General features: G+C 44.9%; 1 protein-coding gene across 2 annotated transcripts in view; it reads left to right on the top strand.

Annotated features, from left to right (window-relative positions):
* LOC144781597 (dual specificity protein phosphatase 10-like) overlaps positions 1-12,796 on the top strand; it is a 48,604-nt gene extending 35,808 nt beyond the window's left edge. For both annotated transcript variants that reach the window (XM_078660518.1, XM_078660517.1), the window contains exons 3-4: positions 6,050-6,376; positions 7,964-12,796. In XM_078660518.1, the coding sequence (XP_078516644.1) occupies positions 6,050-6,376; positions 7,964-8,229 (593 nt within the window). In that variant the 3' untranslated portion in view covers positions 8,230-12,796. The remainder of the gene's footprint in view (positions 1-6,049; positions 6,377-7,963) is intronic.
* The last annotated feature ends 5,094 nt before the right edge of the window (positions 12,797-17,890 follow it).

The following is a 17,890-nucleotide window of genomic DNA, read 5'->3' on the forward strand; positions in this document are numbered from 1 at the left end:
AATTCCATGACCGAGACCTACATGAAACTGCCAGTGCACTTTCACCCAGCCCTGCAGGACCCCTGCTATTCCATATTTGGGGCCCCACACAGATTTGCCACTGCACCTCAGTCTTACACAGGAGCTTGCCTTCTAATCCAGTGGTGGGCCGATGCCCAGCTCCGCAGATGCACCTCACTTCTTATCACCCGCTTCGCCAACAATTCCAATATGTGCACCAGGTTGTGGCAGTGCACGTCCGCCCTGCCCCTCAGCCACATAAGAACGACCACTGAAAGTAACATCATGATTGTATATAGTCAATTTCTGCATTTTTTAAAAAGTGCATTCCTGAAGGAAACCTTCCTGGGTCAAGCATACTTTGTGGCAAAACATCAATCGTTTCCCCAGCAAGATGACTTTCTGCGACCTCTGTGCTTTCTTAGAGGGCGCTACGACACATAACAGTAAAGAATAAAGTGTATGTGCAAAGAAAACATGAAAGTTAGTGCAAAGGCACAACCTGTGAAGTAGCTAAGGTAGGTACATACCAAAACATGAAAACTCTAAACTTCGGATTTAAATCTAATATTAACTACAAAGAGATAGACTGAAAATAAGAATTAAACAAGGAAGGCATGAGTCCAGAATAAAGGTGAAAGTGATAGGCCTGACTCGAGAAGTGCTAAAGACAGGCGTATATGCCCCAACCAAAAAAGTAAAGAAGAAAAGCAAAGACTATGGTCTTCACAACAAAGGGATGGGCCCAAATCGAAATAAAAAATAACCAAGAACGGGAGAGTCCCAAGTTAGAAGTACACTAGAAGGGCTTTGAATGGGCAGGTACCGAGTATTGTAATTATATAGAGCTTACTACCCCTGACGAGGCGTTGAAGCGTACCTGCACTTCTTTCATTTGAAAAGGAGGGTACCTGCGCTTTTTACCTCTGTTGAAATACATTTAATGGGAGTGTACTGAGACTTCTCAGGAGCAAATATGTACTCTAAATAGAGAGTACCAGCACTTTTGTATTGACGTTTAAAGCATTGGATAGACCGACCCAAGTCAAACCGTCAACAGAATATGCAACGCCAAATGAAGACGCACAGAAAAAAAAAGTTTGCCTTGATAAAAAGAAATGAAGCAAGGGAGAGACCAACAACACCCCTAGGTATACCAGGAAGACAAATATAGACGCTAATAAAAAGGTGGAGAAAATTGGGCAGATCAAAATCCAGAAGTACACAACACAGTCAAAAGGGTCCCAATCGAAAGGTACAGGACTATGGGAGAGAGCAAGATTGTGTGACGCAAAAGAACAACAAACAGAAAGGGGCCCAGACCGAGCGCCGAAGGCACCACACAAGCCTGTGCCACGCTTTAGGGTGGGCGCGAAACAGGGCTGGGTCCTGGCAGCTGTCACTGGCGGCTGACAACTCCGTCTTTTGTGTTGGGGGAGCGTCCATCTGCCCCGGGCTGACAGCTGGGCCTGCCCCCAACAAAGGGGCGCGAGGGGTGTCGTGGGGCCCGGGGTGATGTCATCTCATACAGCGGGCACCGGAGCAGCTGGTGTCTTGAGGGGTTTGCGAGTAGGAGGTGCCCCGCCCACTCCCTGAGCTGGAACTAGGCGGTGGAGGTCGGAGGGCATTACCTCATCGCTTGCGGATCCCCACCCTCTTCCTCTGTTGTGCGTGGGGAGGCCTCTGACACCACAGGCACCCCCCACACATTCTCAGCCTGCCAGGCCTGTTTGGGAGGGCTGTGGGCAATTTGATTTGTCAAAGCTATTGCGTTTTTCATCCCTTTGAACTGTCCACCTCCTAAAATAACCCAACTCAATTGGAAGTTAAAGGGGTAAGTATCAATTTTTTCCCAGTTGTAGTATGCTATTTCTGTGGCTAAACAGACCAGATCGTACAGGCCTCCGATACCCACCAGATCCCCCACCTTATACTATACTCAGACAGCAGAGCTATCTGTTCGGTTTGCACACTCTGTCACTCTTGTCTCGCGTGTGGGCACAGCTGAACTATCCCCGGGGTAACATAGGTCTTCCAGGCAGAGACTGCACGGTGTACAGGCTGAGGCTTAGGACAGCAGTGCTATCTCTCAATTTAAACCTCACCGCAACATACTGCAGAGCTACCCTGCAGGTGATACAGGGCTCGTGTTTCATGTCTGAAATAGCTGAGCTATTGCTAGGGGTTTACCCATAGTATACGCCCCATTACACAGACCTTACAGACTCCTGTCTCGGTCAGCAGAACTATCTCTCGGGTTCCACAGGTCTTCCGCGCGCAGACAGCAGAGCTCTGTCAGTGTGCGGGTTCAGAACAGTACATTCGCCCCACTTGGCTCTCACGGGCACATGCTGAATGGCTTTCCCTCAGGCCAGGGTGAACTTTTTGGCTCAGGTCTTGGACAGCAGAGCTATTACAGAGAGCTCTTTTAAGTCAATGGACCTATCTCTCTGGTTGCGCCAATATCTTTCCTCAAAATTCAAGAACCCATCAGCCGCAGGGCTCTGACAGCAGAGCTATCCCTCAGGTTACACCGACGTAGAAGACTGATCTCTAGGTCAGATCTTCCCTCAGTGGAAGGTGAAGGCACAGCAGAGCTATCCCTTAGGTTACACCGATGTAGAAGACTGATCTCTAGGTCAGATCTTCCCTCCGTGGAAGGTGAAGGCACAGCAGAGCTATCGCTCAGGTAGCATCGACGTAGAAGATCTTCCCTCCGTGGAAGGTGAAGCCACAGCAGAGCTATCGCTCAGGTTGCATCGACGTAGAAGACTGATCTCTAGGTCAGATCTTCCCTCCGTGGAAGGTGAAGGCACAGCAGAGCTATCGCTCAGGTAGCATCGACGTAGAAGACTGATCTCTAGGTCAGATCTTCCCTCAGTGGAAGGTGAAGGCACAGCAGAGCTATCCCTTAGGTTACACCGATGTAGAAGACTGATCTCTAGGTCAGATCTTCCCTCCGTGGAAGGTGAAGGCACAGCAGAGCTATCGCTCAGGTAGCATCGACGTAGAAGACTGATCTCTTGGTCAGATCTTCCCTCCGTGGAAGGTGAAGCCACAGCAGAGTTATCCCCCAGGTTACACCAACTTAGAAGACTCTGATCTTTAGATCAGATCTTTCCTGCTTAAAGGGCGTAGGCATTGTCTTGCTTTGTTCTCTGCTTCCATTGTCTGTGGTGGGGAATGTCTTTTTTGGCCTCTCCTTCTCCTGGTGTTCGTCATTTTCTTGCTCGACAGGACTTTCTCCCTCGATAGCCAAGTTTGCTTTTGTGCTTCTATTGTTCTGGGAGTTTGCTCCTTCTGTCTCACCTTGCAGCTAGGAACGGCACAGGGTGCAAGTGAAATATCATGTTCACTCTGGAATCCAGGCCCGCTGGAATTCTGCGGCAAGAGAGAAACAAATGATGCCGCAGAGTTAAAATTATGCGTCTAGACTAGACACATTATGGAGCACGACGCGGCACTTTTTGTGCCAGTATCACTTCGTTATGTTGTCATTTTTACAACGTTAGCACTCTCTGGGCAAATGTTGCTCATTATTGGTATCAATTTAACACCCAAAAGCATCCATCAGCAAAGGAAATGGGACGTATCTCTGGGCGGTGACGAGCCTACCAGTGCGCAGCAATACACGTGGTGGCATTTTTTGTAACATTCGATCCGTTCGAGCTAGAAACGATTTAAAATGGTTTTTTTAATCTGCAGTTATGATGAAGATGAATTATGTAGCAAATTCTGCAAACCTGCAAGTATGCAAAAAAACACCGGAATCACATATTTCCAGTGGCTCTGGCAATTACTCATACACATATGGAGACAGGACCATGTTTGGTTGCAAAGTGGCTGTAGTTTGTTTTGTAACATCTAAGCCAGGGGTCTTCAACCTTTTCTGTAACGAGCTACTTGTGTTCAATGAAAATCATCCGAGCTACTAATACTATACTAATTGATGTAAAAGTGAACACCCCATCCAAGAGTGTCAGCAGTGATAAGATCGGTGCACTACGCAGGGTTTCCAGCAATAATGTCAAAAAGGCTTTGACAATTTGAACTGAAATATTACATGGGTAGTGCATACAAATCCTAGCTGCAACCCTCGAATCACCAAGGTATAAATATGATTAGTAAATCTCAATTAATTGCGTTAAACACATTTTGAAAATTCAACTATTTTTCTACAGAAAGGGGTGGGAGCACACTACTGACCTCCCAGCACACTTCGCCCCTTAGCATTATGAAATTGCAGTTTGTACTGCACGCTTACTTGGTATTTTGCTGGAGTGTTCCACCAGAGTGGTGCAGATTAGTGCTGTCATCTCTAGGCACATGTGTTTCTGGATTTTATCCGTCATCAGTAGAGATCAAAAAACGATTTTCTTTTGGGGTTGCCGGGCAGGCTGCCACAATTCTTGCAGGTCTCAATACCTCTCACAGGCGCACAGGTGCATGCATCTCCACTTGCTCGTCAGCTCACTGGCTCAAGGGAGCCTTTTTAAACAGGAACGGGTGTGAGCACACTGCTGACCTCCCAGCACAGTTCGCCCCTTAGTATTATTTAGAGATGTACAGCATTGACCTGCACCAACTTTGGTGGAACACTCCAGCAAAATACCAAGTAAGTGTGCTCTACAAACTGCATTTACCATATTGCTAAGGGGCAAACTATGCTGGGAGGTCAGCAGTGTGATCCCACCCTTCCTATTTTTCTACAGACATTAGCTTACGAGCTGTGAAAATACACACATTTGCGTCTTGACTACATGCTTTTTCATTTTGGAATACGTATAATAATTAAACGACGCAAAAGCTTCGATAGTCGTAGGCTGGGATTCACACAGGAGAGCTACTCGCAAGTAGCTGGAGAGCTACTGGTAGCTCACGCGCTACTCGTGGGTGACACCTGATGTAGACAGAACCTTGAAGAGGGATAAGTTGAATGCCAGCTTTGATGTGAGCATGATAAATTGAGCGTGCGCAATCGACCCAACACAGATTGTCTTAAGAAGCTTCCAGAAGTGCAACGCTGGCGAGCTTCTGCTGTTTGGTTTGATGGAATGTTCATCCTAACAGTGTCCCCTTACTATTTCTATAGTCTTCTCCATGCCCCATTTTGTAAAATAAAATCTCAAATTAGGTGAGCATGATGATTGAGAATGTAGAGTACAGTAATGAGCAGACGCCGGCTTGGTTGTTTGGGTACTTTTGTTTCATTAAGCAAATTTGCGATGCACCAATTAATGAGGCAATGTGGAAGCAAAACTTTTACATAGCAAGGAGTAAGTTCCAATGTATGGACATCCAGATGCTGATGGTTGCAACCTGGGAGGGAGTGAGGAGTTTCTCAAACATGGAATAAAGGTTTGGGATGGGATGTGATTGACAAGCTTTATGGCTAGGTTGGAGCAGTGCCGGAGATGGCTTGGACGCCAGGGTTGATAGAGTTCTTTTTTTGACTGATGACCAGCCTGGTTCATATCATTAAAAGGCGGTAGGTCAGATTAAAGACGGAATGAAAGGCAACATTTTTTGCTTTGTCTAGAGGAATAGGGAATGAGGTAGATTCCTCGTTTTTTTGCAAAGGTAATTTATTGTTGTGGTTTTTTTTACACCTAGTTACTGTTTTTGCAAAATATGGTTGTCATATTTTTGTTTTACCTAAAATATGTTTACTTGTATTTTGGATCTCCTCAGACAGCTGGTGAGCACAAAATCCATCAAATTGTGTTTTGGTTGGAAGGTGATGGCATTTAGTAGACCAAACACCCCAATGGTAACAGTTTAGTTCACCACAACTTTACGAGTTGTGAGGCACCCCATCTTCAACGTTGAAGGACACTAAGCAATACAAGGGCTAGTTAGCCACCTGGGTGGCATGCTCTGTGCAGTAGTATGCAGTAGATCGAGCCTGAAGAGAAAGCCCATATACTTGTCTCACTGTTGCACATCACATAGAAGTTGCATGGAAATCCAAAAATGTGCATCAACATTTTACAAGTATATTGGTCAAACTGTAAATCATGAGTTAAACCCCACTCTGTGTGTTCTGCAGGTACCAGTAGCACTTCTGAAGAAGACCCGGAGAATCCACAAGATGTCATCTCCCGGCCAGTGGAGAACAGCGGGGCGTTGCTGACCCCTGACATTGAGAACGCAGAGCTGAGCACAATCCTCCCCTTCCTGTTCCTGGGGAACGAGCGGGATGCCCAGGACTTGGAGAGCATGTTGGGCCGAAACATTGGCCATGTCATCAACGTCACCACCCACCTGCCCCTCTACCACTTGGAGTCCAGCAACGTCCGCTATAAGAGGCTGCCAGCCACCGACAACAGCAAGCAGAACCTGAGGCAGTACTTTGAGGAGGCCTTTGAGTTCATTGGTAGGTGGCAAGTCAGGCTAGGGTCGGTCCTGGATTTGTCTGCTATATTCCCATAGATTGACATGACTTTGCGTACTGTCTCATGAAACCGTGATCCAGGAGGTGGTTGGTGGCTTCGCTTGAGTCTGACCAAAGCAATAAGGCTTGTACTCCTCCTTTGTTGAGTTTGATGCTTGCTTATCATTTGAGAATTTAATGAAAATTTAAATGACTTGTTTCGTACTTAGCGCTTGATCTTATTTCACTTTTGCTCTTTCTACGCTCTGTAAATAACATGCGTTACTATTACCCATTTTAATGTACTCGGTTTAATGACCTCGGAAAGATGGAAGTCTGAATGAACTTTATCAGGATTAAAACTTGTGACAAGTGTAGGAGTGCATACTTCTGCAGAGTTTTCAACTCACTGATCCATCCTGCTGTCTTACATGCTCACAACTAAAATCTGAAGGCCACAAGTGCAAACCACGACAAAGGTAAGTCAACCTTTAATCCTTCATTGCTTAAAAAATGTAGTACAATTAAGCCAGAAGGTTGGATCAGTGAGTTGAAAACTCTGCAGAAGTATGCACTCCTACACTTGTCGCAAGTTTGAATCCTGATGAAGTTCATTCAGCCTTCCATCTTACCGAGGCCATTAAACCGAGTACATTAAATTGGGTAATAGTAACACATGTTATTAATAGAGCGTAGAAAGAGCAAAAGTGAAATAAGATGCACTGTGTTAAAAAAACAAGTTCTTACTATTTACTCATTGAACCTTCTTGTGTGTGCAGTGGGAAGTACGAAAGGCAGATGTAGCAGAATGTTGGGTGTGCATTTTTTTCCTTGATGGATGTTGACTGCCTTACTGCCTGAGCATAGGGGGTCTTTGTTCGCGGAAAAGCAATGACCATTGGTATTTTATTTTTAACCCAGTGTGTTACGGAATGTTGCTTGCGTGCTTCCCTAAATTGAGCCACATAGAGCTTTACCACCTGCTTGGGAGGAGTCTGTTGGTATGGAAAGGAGATGGCCATTCTATTGAGTTGCGTGCTCCATTTTGTTTCAGGAAGTAGTGTGTGTTAGGTACTGCCTCCGCCCAGCAAGACCCCGTTTATGAAGTCTCTGGGCGGGTGAAGAGAGACAGGAAGTTTGGCTTGTGTGTAGCAGCACGTCTGGTGTATATGTCCATTTTTGGTCACGAGAAGAATGTACCACTGGTTTGTGAATGGCTCTGTACCACAGTGTGTAGCAAACCGTTGGATGCTGTTCCCTCCAAAGCGCCAACTAACTCATTGTTTAGCACCAAATTGTGAGGGCTTTTTGGCTCTTTCCTCTGGTTGTGCAACAGAGTATGTATCAGAATGTCAGCGTGGGCTCGTTCTGGACTTTACTATCTGGTTGCCTGAATGGGGTAGCAGTGTCTGTCCCTTGTTGGGCTATGGGAGGTTTCCTCAGCATGCTTGTGTGGGAGTCGCTGGTGAGAGGCGATCACTGTGCTATCTGGTTGTTTAGCCTATGTTTATCCGCATGTGGGCGGGCTATATTGTTTGTGGGGACTTCTTGTTGAGGAAGGAGATGACGGTTCTTTTTGTCTGCTTGCAGAAGAGGCCCAACAGTGCGGCAAGGGTGTTCTTGTGCACTGTCAGGCAGGCGTCTCGCGCTCGGCCACCATTGTAATTGCCTACCTGATGAAGCACACCCTGATGACCATGGGCGACGCCTACAAGTACGTCAAGGGCCGACGGCCAGCCATCTCACCCAACCTCAACTTTATGGGACAGCTGCTAGAGTTCGAGACGGACCTGAACTCCGGGGTCACGCCTCGCATCCTTACGCCGAAGCTGACCGGGCTGGAGACTGAAGTGTAGAAGTGTGCAATCACAGAGGGTGGTTGATCTCAGGACATGTTTTAAGGTGCGGGGGGTGAAATATGGGTGAGGGGAGGGACAGGAGTAGGGTCAAGAGCGTGTGCAATAATGAACTATGGTGAATCTTAACGCAAAGCCGGGCGCAACTTGAACTCCCAAGGAGGACAACGCGCTCGTCCTGCCCACTCCTGCAATAAATGAGTGGGGACAATTGATGTGGCTGCAAGAGGGGAAATGGGCCAAAAGACCCGAGTCCAAGACAGACACAAGGGCAGTACCTCCTCAAAGGATGTGTAAACGACTTCACATTTCAGCTGCTGTTCCTTTATAGTATGTAGACAAGAAAATGACTCTGCCTCAACACTGCGAAACAATGACGCTTTCTCTTCTGTGACAAAGTTCTTGTCGGCTGCAGCACCACTCTTTTTCCATCTTCATTAAGGCTGCTACTTCTCCTCGAGGTCATGCAAGAGTTGGAAGAGGGGCTTGTGGGAACCTCCAGCCCACCAGCACAAATGTGGGGTGATACTTTCTAATTGTAGGTACATGTATCTGAGCCAGTGCAGGGGTTTTGCTCTACCTGTAAGCCTCTCTGGGGACGGATAGAGAGCTATTTCTGACTAAGTTCTCCCCTAAAAGGGATACAGAGACTGGGATCTCCTGTTATTTAATTACTTTGTGTGTATATGTAATATATTTGTGTTTTTTCTTAGAAAATCTCAGGATTACAGGTTTCTTCCAGGCTCGCACTGTGGACCGAACACAGTGGCAGGATAGATTGAGTATGCAGATGATCATATAGAGATTTACAATATCGGGTGTAAATTGGGGTCACTACTCAAGTCACCTCTACAAGGTTGCCCAACTGCCATGCTGTGAATATCTTTGCAGCCCCAAACCACCCTTAAAATGAATGTGTGTGCCTTTTTTCTCAAAAACATGATGTAACTTACTTGCTATTTGCAGCCACTAAATTTAATTTTCTACTTGAAATAAACGATAAAACCGACTAACAGAAGGTTAGTCTCAACTAGGCCATTACATAAATGCGTAGGTGAAGAGGCTTATGAAGGTTGTACAAAAGAACATAATAATTTCCCCCTTCAACCCTTCCAGAAACATACTCAACGTTGGTATTACATAAAACATATGTAATACCTTAAACATAAGTCTTGGCGGTTTTTGAGTGCACATTTTTACTGGAAATCGAACATTGTGCCAATGAACAATGGTCCACTTATCTGTTAATTTCCACATTGCATCCCTGACTAGTACCATTAGCAGAGAGTTGTTATTGTGTAAACAAATCACATACAACAAAAAACAATAAAATTAGCTGACCATGCCTACTTGTAGCCTTTTCAAATCTGACTAGAAGGAAGGCAGACATTTAAAGGACACCCAAAGCTTTGTCCTCGTCTTTTAAATGTGAGCTATTGGTCTATTATTGGAAGTGGATTTGTTTTGGGCATATCAGTCCTAATTCTAGTCGTACTCTGCCCTCAACCGCTAAAATCTAGGTGTATTGCATCACTAATTCTGTCCAACAGGTCTAGCATGCTTTTTACGCACCTAAGAAAAGCATGTGGATCCCGCTGTGCTTTGAACTAGTGATGCTCGTGTCCACAACCAGTGGTCTAACTATGGAAGAAATATGACTGGCTGTAACATTTAAAGTCACCAACAATTCTATACATGAAGAAAAAGTTACCAGCTCTACATAAACCTCCTTACCATCATTCCCTTCTGTCAACCGCGGCCTGTGTGGGTAAGAGCGGTGGGGCGTGGGGGAGGATTTCGACAGACAACAAGAGAAAATTAATTATTTATTGAATTTTCCCTCGTGGTCGTCTGCTGAAACCTGCCCCCTCAACCGGCCCACCGCTCTTACCTGTATGGGCCACGGCTGCTTTCTGTGACATGACACTGTACGATGTGGACTCAGACACAACTCACAAATTTTATTCAGTTGTGTGATGGCATTCAGGAGGACATGAACAACTTGCCCTGCTTTGCGATTTATTTCTATATTTATAGCTCTGTATCCATCATCTTTTGGTTTTGAGAAAAGAGGCGCACACATTTGTCGTTGTGAGAACAGAAAGTGGAGGAATTTTTATAAGGTTTTTTTATTTTTTAACTTTTGTTTCTAGGTTGCCAAAGTCCAATGGAAGGACTGCAGCATTTTGTATTCGCGCCAACAGGGAGGCATGAGCCCCATCTAATGATAAAAATGTAATCCACATGTAACAGTCTGCCAAACTGAGCCATGGAACAGTAGCACCTTGAGGCATGAGTGGTCATGGTGATCGCTTCCCTCTAATGTGCCACTGCCAAAGTCAACATAGCTTCACTCCCCGGCGTGCAGGGTTTTTAAGGAGATATCTAAGGGCACTCAACAGGGTCAATTAGCATCCAGAAATAGCACCTAAGAAGAACAGGCCACTTATCTCATTTCAGCACCGTGTGCCCTCCAAGAATTTACACCCACAAACATGAAAGGGCTAATATGGCACTATCTATATTCATCTCTGAGACCATTCCCTTAGTCTTCCACCTAAACTGCCTTACTGATGTACGCTCCCAAAACCAATGGGGAAAAAAAGACAACACGTGGCTGAAATGTTAAAAAATATATGCATTAATGAGGGGCAGCCTGTAAGATGCAGGCATACCTACCACTCTTCTTCTTTCTTGCAAGGTAGGGGTGCCACAGTATTTAAGTTTTAATGATGTCTTGCACGTATATCGACTCCGCAATACTGACTATATCGTCGAGGCAAATAGATGTGGAGTTAGAATAGTAAATCCAAGCTTCTCTTTATATGCATCTCCTTTTGGCTATGTTGGTAGTCCATATAAGTGCAGGTGGAAATTATTGACCTCAATATTGTGTCCAATAACCCTTGCAAGAAGCTGCTGTGCAGTTTTACTGTCCAGTTTAGACCTTCCTCTGTGAGAGCCCAGTTGGTTTTCTTGGAAACCCAGGGATTTCAGAGATGTCGACGAGGCTTTCAAACTAGTGACTAGCTGAGCCGCTTTGTCTGTACATTTCTGAGAGACCTCTCATTTCAATCTGCCTGAGCCTGAATCCAATTGTGCTGTACAAAATCTCCCAATAGGCTACCTGTCTGCCTCTTATGCGTCCTTTTACTGTCCCCGTTGGAAGTTTGTAACTGCGACAAGAGCATGAACATCAAGTAACCGAGTTTAGCCTCCAAATGTCCCTGTCCTAACCTAGTCCTGACATTTTGCGAAGCGATCACATTGGAGCTTGATTTGCACTTGGCATTGTTTGTTGATTTGTGGCAAATACATAACCTGACTGAGAATAAGGGCTGGGTATTTTTGCTTGTGTACGAGATGCAATAAGTCATGTTTGCTCACCCGCTTTCCTCCTCCATTGTTCTCTCTGCCAGTCACTGTGAACAATTTACTGTTACTTTTAGGCAATTGAATCTCCCTCTTTGAATTGCAGGTGTCACACGAAGACCTTCAGTGGCTCTCGCGCCACAATTTACAAGTCTCTGTCTTCATTACGCATCTGTACGAATTGACATTTTAATGATTGTATGATTTGTTTGGTATTTAATTCAATTCTTATTTCTCTAAAGCCGGTCAATGGATAGCCCAGGAAATTAGACATTAGTGTCTGATGCCTTCCTTTTTAATGCAACTTGTTTACTTTGCCAGTTGGTGAGTCAAATTGTGCCAACGCCGGAATAAGCTGGTCCTTTCGTGTTGCCATTTCACCCATTGAAATTTTAGTCTTTGGTTTGCACCCTTGAAGGCTCCTGGGCATTCTAAGCACTATTTGGGCCTGCTGAAACTTACACAGATACATCTTTAACATTCTGAGTGACAAACAGTAGGTCTAAAGATTTGACTAAACCAATGTCTAGAAACTCTACAGAGCCATTCCTGTATGTGCTACGTGGCCTCATTTTCTAATGGTCTGCGCAGAATCTGAAAGGATTTATTTAATAGTAGTTCCCATTTATATCACAGGAGAAATTGCATCTCTGTGTAGGGGGAAGAATGGTCGAAAGAGGAGGGAGGATGACAAAATATAAAAAAAATGGAAAAGCAGAACTGTCAGGGAACGTCTGCAATGATTTTGTCCTCATTTGTGTAGCGTATTTTCTGCATTTTCCCTTTTTCTGGAAGAGTCTTGTGAATCTAAGCAGCCTCTGACATCCAATGTTAATGTGTTGTATTCTTTAATGACTTTTTGTTATTTATTCATTTTGGTATCTGTAATATTTATTGACCGCCAATATCGGAAACACTAGTAATTTATTAAAAATAAAGATTGGAGGTTTTATAATTAAACAAAAATATTGTGTGCTATGTATTTTGCATGTCAACAGTAAAGTACCATACTATCGTAATTCGCAAATCTCCAAGCTGGACCACGTGATTTTTCAGTTAACATGCTTATTGAGTGGTGGATTACTGTTCTGTTGCATGTTTATGCCTATTACCACACAGCAGAATTTCAAGTTTTGCGATCAATAAATTCCCTCCAATTTTCCCCTGATAAACTTTGCTCGGTCAAATATGCTATTTAATTGGGAAAATAAACAATTACTGGCCCATGCAGAATTGGGTGTGGTAATGACTGAATTCTGCATTTGATTCCATAGTATGTCAACTTGAATAAGTGGTATTTACTGCTCCAAGAGGGAGGTACTAAAGTTTTTTGCTCTTGCAGCTTACTGATAATAGATTCTACTGTTGGATTAATATCTTTTTAAAGTATTAAGCAACATGGTTATTATGGACACAAGATTAAATTTAGATTCCTTTAAAATTTAGATTTCCCAATAGATTCCACCAAACCCGTCAATTAAAAATACTGAAAAGAACCTTTTCCCCCACAATTTCAAGTGATATAGTAAAACATTTTTCTATTTAGGAAGTTGTTTAAATCTGAGACATTTCTGAATATAATCTGAGCTGGATCGGTAGATATATCAACACCTCAAGACGGAAGGCGAGCATTTGAAAGGTTTTAACTGTAGCAACAAAAACTTGTTCCTAGAGCTCCAGGTATCTTTCCAACCTTGATTGGAAGATCTCTTTTTTTTACAGACTACGTGAAAAGTTGACCCATTCCAGCGTTTCAAGATTAGGCATTCTCTAATTCAATAACCTGTTTTAAGATTTTTTCGTGCACTGACTTTCTCTCAAAATGTATTCAAACCTAGTAGCAACAGTATTTTATATCCAAAGTTTGAATTGAAAATGTTTTCGATGTTCAAAATGAGAGCATGGAGTTCTCATTTAATGTTGAAACCTGACACAAAGCACCCTGTCGAAAAGCTTATAATCAATTTCAGGCTCATCCCTGTTTGAAAGACATTTCCATGTGATGGCTGAGAAATTGCACTAACACTGACGCGGCTTTAAGAGGGATGGCAAACTCATTATTTTTAGGTCTGATATAGATGCTGCCTTACATGTCTTGCCCAGCCTCATATTCTCAAAAAAAATCACAAAAGAAATTCTTGCAAATATACCTACAGAAGTGCTTTCAGCAGACCATCTATGCTAGTTTGCGCCCCGGGAGTTAGCCTTGAAATATCGGTCTTGCTTCATGCATACATACCAACATTTTAAAAGAGGAAAGTGGGAGTTTTAAAAGAAATAATTGGGTGAATGTATTTCCCCCCCTTGACTTCTATTGAAGCAGAGGCATTATCAGGCGAAGATAATCTAAATAAAGCCATTTTTGGCTTCATAAAGTGGGAGTCTCCTGCTTGAATTGGGTCTATTTGCACGTATGCACACAATACCTCTCTACCCCCCTGACACTAGGCACTCTTTCATCCCTGTCCTATATGCCAACATAGTCCAGTATGAAGGACTGGATTCTTCTTTAAAGTCCCTGCGTGCCCTCTGACCCATCTTGCTCGTCTCTATTAGCCATTGAAAGCAAGTGCAGTGTTCTGAGGGAACAGTGTACAGGCCATATATTCCTTGACTCACAGCACTTCCAGAGGGAATTCTGTACTTTTCCTCTCTCAACCAAACTCCCAAAGCTACAAGACGCTCGCTCATTCATTTATTCATCCACCCACTCATTCTTCCTCTTTAGCAGTCCTAGTTCCCATGAATCCAGACCAGGCCCGTAGAAAGACCTGACCTCCGTTTCAAACCACGCCACATCCCTTTTAGCTTGAAATCCTGGAATGAAACTGTTGGGGTTCAATCTGTGCCCGGCACCATCCACCACACACCCAAACGCAGTGTCGGCTCTGATGCCAGCTAAGCAACTTAGCATGATGTCTTTAGCATGTAATGGCTAGTCGAGGCCACACAAGGCAAGATGATTACTAGACTAAGCCTCCAGCAAACCTTGGAGGGCTCCACCTTGATGAGCTGCCAGGAGCTCACCTTCAACCTCGCTCTTCATCTATGTACCCACAAGGAAATGTATAGTCCAGTCAAACGTATTGTAGATCATTTAAGATAATCATCATGGTGTTGCGTATCTAAAACGACAACACAAAGACAACTCCTTTTCCTCAAACCCTTTGTTGAAATGTTACAAATTATAGCCATTTTGATGTTGAAAAGGAAGAAATCTCTACAGCCTGCCAGGATGTGAAGTGCAAAACTGGTGAAGCAGAATCCAATATTGTCAAAGACCTTCTTAAATTTAATTTCAACGATTGATTACCAGCGCATCGTCTCTTTTTACACTCTTGGTAAATTGCCTGTCCAATAGTGGTAAACTAGCATTTAACTGACATTTAATAGTTTTGGGCAAATGCAAATCAAATGAATTATCTTTTTCTGATGGTATCTCTCTGCCAGCCGGCTCTTATTTCTGCATTAATAGTTGACCCTCAAATAATTTGTTTGAATGCTATATTTATAATGCTCAGTTAGACATTGCTGAGGTTTTAATGAGATGTAAGTGTCCAAAGTAAATTGAGCTTTTTTATTATTATTACATCTATCCAAGCCTTAACAAAAAGAGGAGTGCCTACTTGCTTCTGTAACCAGCCTTTTAAAGTATTATGCTAAACTTTGATTTCACTGTTCTGCTAGCCCCAATTGAGTTCAGATCTGATCTATAGTCTTTATCCAGGACCTTGGTTGACTGACTGATGTACTGGAGATTGCCGCCTAAAGTGCAGATTTTAGTGACCTGTTTGGTGTTTCTTAATCTCAGACAGTAGTTAAAATATTGTATAACAAATGTATCTATTTGTGTGTGGCTGCCTGAGAGGTCTGACTCTATACTTTTCGGGACAGAGGACTCCGCCATCCCTCGTTCTACCTCTGGCCTATCCTTGATTCTCTAGCACTGAGTATCTTAATTTTTACCTCTGTTGGTGTTTCCTAGCACAAGGGCCCTTCCTTATTTCCCCTAACGTCATCTCACTCTCATACACTCCATAACTGCCAGATGGAATGGAGAAATGGAATGTGTGATACCTTCTCCCAGTCCTTACTTTGGGTACAGTGGCGCAACCCAAGTAACTACATCACTCAATTCTGTGTGAAAAAGGCTGTTTTAAAGAGGCAGGTGCATATCACAAAAACATAACCCTCTGCCACAGCCTTTCAGACTAACATTAACGCCTCACTACACAACACATATAACCATCCCTAAAAACACCCATCAATATTGTAAAACAACTCCCAAACAACTCTCCCTCGCCCCTTGCACACACCTTCCTAATAATCGCAAAACCAATCACTGTTTAGATAAACTCAGGGCGGGAAACATAGTTTACAACGCAGTGTTTTCACCGCACTACCTTAACAACGCTGCCATTACAACGCAAGTCGTTACTACGACGTGCGCTGAATGGCGCTGTTGGTTAAGGAATACTGTAATTTTATATTCCAACACCTTCCCTACTGTTACGTGGACTGGTGTTGGAATATAAAATTATAATATTACACAATCCGGGCCCTCCAACGCAAGTCGTTGTAACAACTTGTGCTGTAATGGCAGCGTTGTAAAGTACAGCGATCTAAAAGATCGTGTTGTACTGACATACATCCACTCAGGGCTGCTTTAATGAGACATCACTAAAACATAATTCTCTGTCATAGCCTTACAGACTAACATTAAAGCTTCTGTATACATAACCATACCTGTGGTCAAGACATACTCACTGTCTCAAAAAAACTCTCCCAAACCCCTTGCACAAACTCTCCACTGAATTCCTCAACCAGTCTCTGTTTCCTCTTTAGACTCTGAAAACCTGGGGTATGGCCAAGATAGCGGCCGAGTGAGACGCTCTTCTCCGTCTCTCCAGCCCTGCCGCTTGATCCACTACTATTCACAGCACACCTGCCCAATTCTGGAGCTTTCTAGTCTGCTGGGTAGCGAGGCCTGGTGCCCCGCTGGGATTGAGCTGGAGTCGGAAGAAATTGCTATGCCTACCGGTGGCCTTCGGGCCCCCGTGGGACAGTGCTGATTGGTTGGACCTGCTGGCCTGGGCCACACCTTCTGGAGACTGGTGGTGAGTGAGGCCGTAACCTCAGAGGCATAGTCGGAGGCCCTGACCACTGTGCCCATCTCTGGCCTGTAGGTCAATTTGGCTGGGCTGTCCAACTCACGCTCGAGGTAGGGGTGAAGAATTGCTCTGGCCCGGAGGGGTTTGCGGTCTGCGTGTAGAGGATGGCTGGATTTTCTCACCTGGAGGCATGAGCCCAGAGGAGTAAATGGCGAGAACGGTGGTCGTCCTCCCCTGCTGAGTCCGCTACGCAGGCGGGGGCACACCGCAGGACAGCAAGGCCCTGATCACTGCACCCATTTCTGGCCTGTGGGGCAACTTGGCTGGGGCATCCTGCCCTAATCACTCATGAGGTGGGGTGAAGAATCGCTCTGGCCCAGAGTAGGCTGTGGTCAGCGTGTAGAGGGCAGCTGGATGGACATGCCTGAAGGCCTGCGGACCGGAGGAGTGAACGGCATGACTGGTTGCACACAGAGGCGCAGTAACAACCCTGAAGCCCCTCAGATAGGCCAGGACTAGCATAAACGGTACACTGAGCATTTCTTCACTGCGGCCTTCCTTGGGAAGTAGCAAGAAATGGATCCTTGTTGTGGGCACTAATGGAGACGCAGACGCCCCCTCACCAATACAGGGTGAGCTTGGCTGCTCTACCTACGTGCAGGGGCGACCAGAGATGTGCTCCGGGTCCTAGAGGAGCAACAGGCCTGGGACCAACTCACCTTCACTGCAAGGGGGACACCAGCGAGGGGGACACCAGGAGAAGTTGAAGCCTGGGGAGCCCGCCATTGCTTGGCGACTTTGGCGCCACCCAGATCACCGAGCCACACTGGGCCCTGATCACAGCCTGCACTGGGGATCTGGTGGTGGGCACTTATTGGGGCCCAGTGAGGTTGCTTGGTCTGCCCGGTGACGGCTAGAGCAAAGAAAGACCGTAGTGTCAAGAAGATGCTTTCTAGGCAGGTCGGTGGGGCAACTGGGGACCGCTCCTGTCAGTTGTCTCTCCGGGTACATTACACGATGATGGGCTAGAGGAAACAGTAATACGCTCCTTCCTTGAATATCTGTTTACCTCCCTCTGAGAGTACTTACAGGAGTTCAAGAGGGACCTATCCAGCGACATTAGGAAGCTCAGGAGAGACATGGATTCACTGGGAGAACGGGTAGCCACTCTGGAGGAG

The sequence above is a fragment of the Lissotriton helveticus genome, chromosome 9 (genome assembly GCF_964261635.1).
Source record: "Lissotriton helveticus chromosome 9, aLisHel1.1, whole genome shotgun sequence".
In the NCBI taxonomy this organism is placed as follows: Eukaryota; Metazoa; Chordata; class Amphibia; order Caudata; family Salamandridae; genus Lissotriton; species Lissotriton helveticus.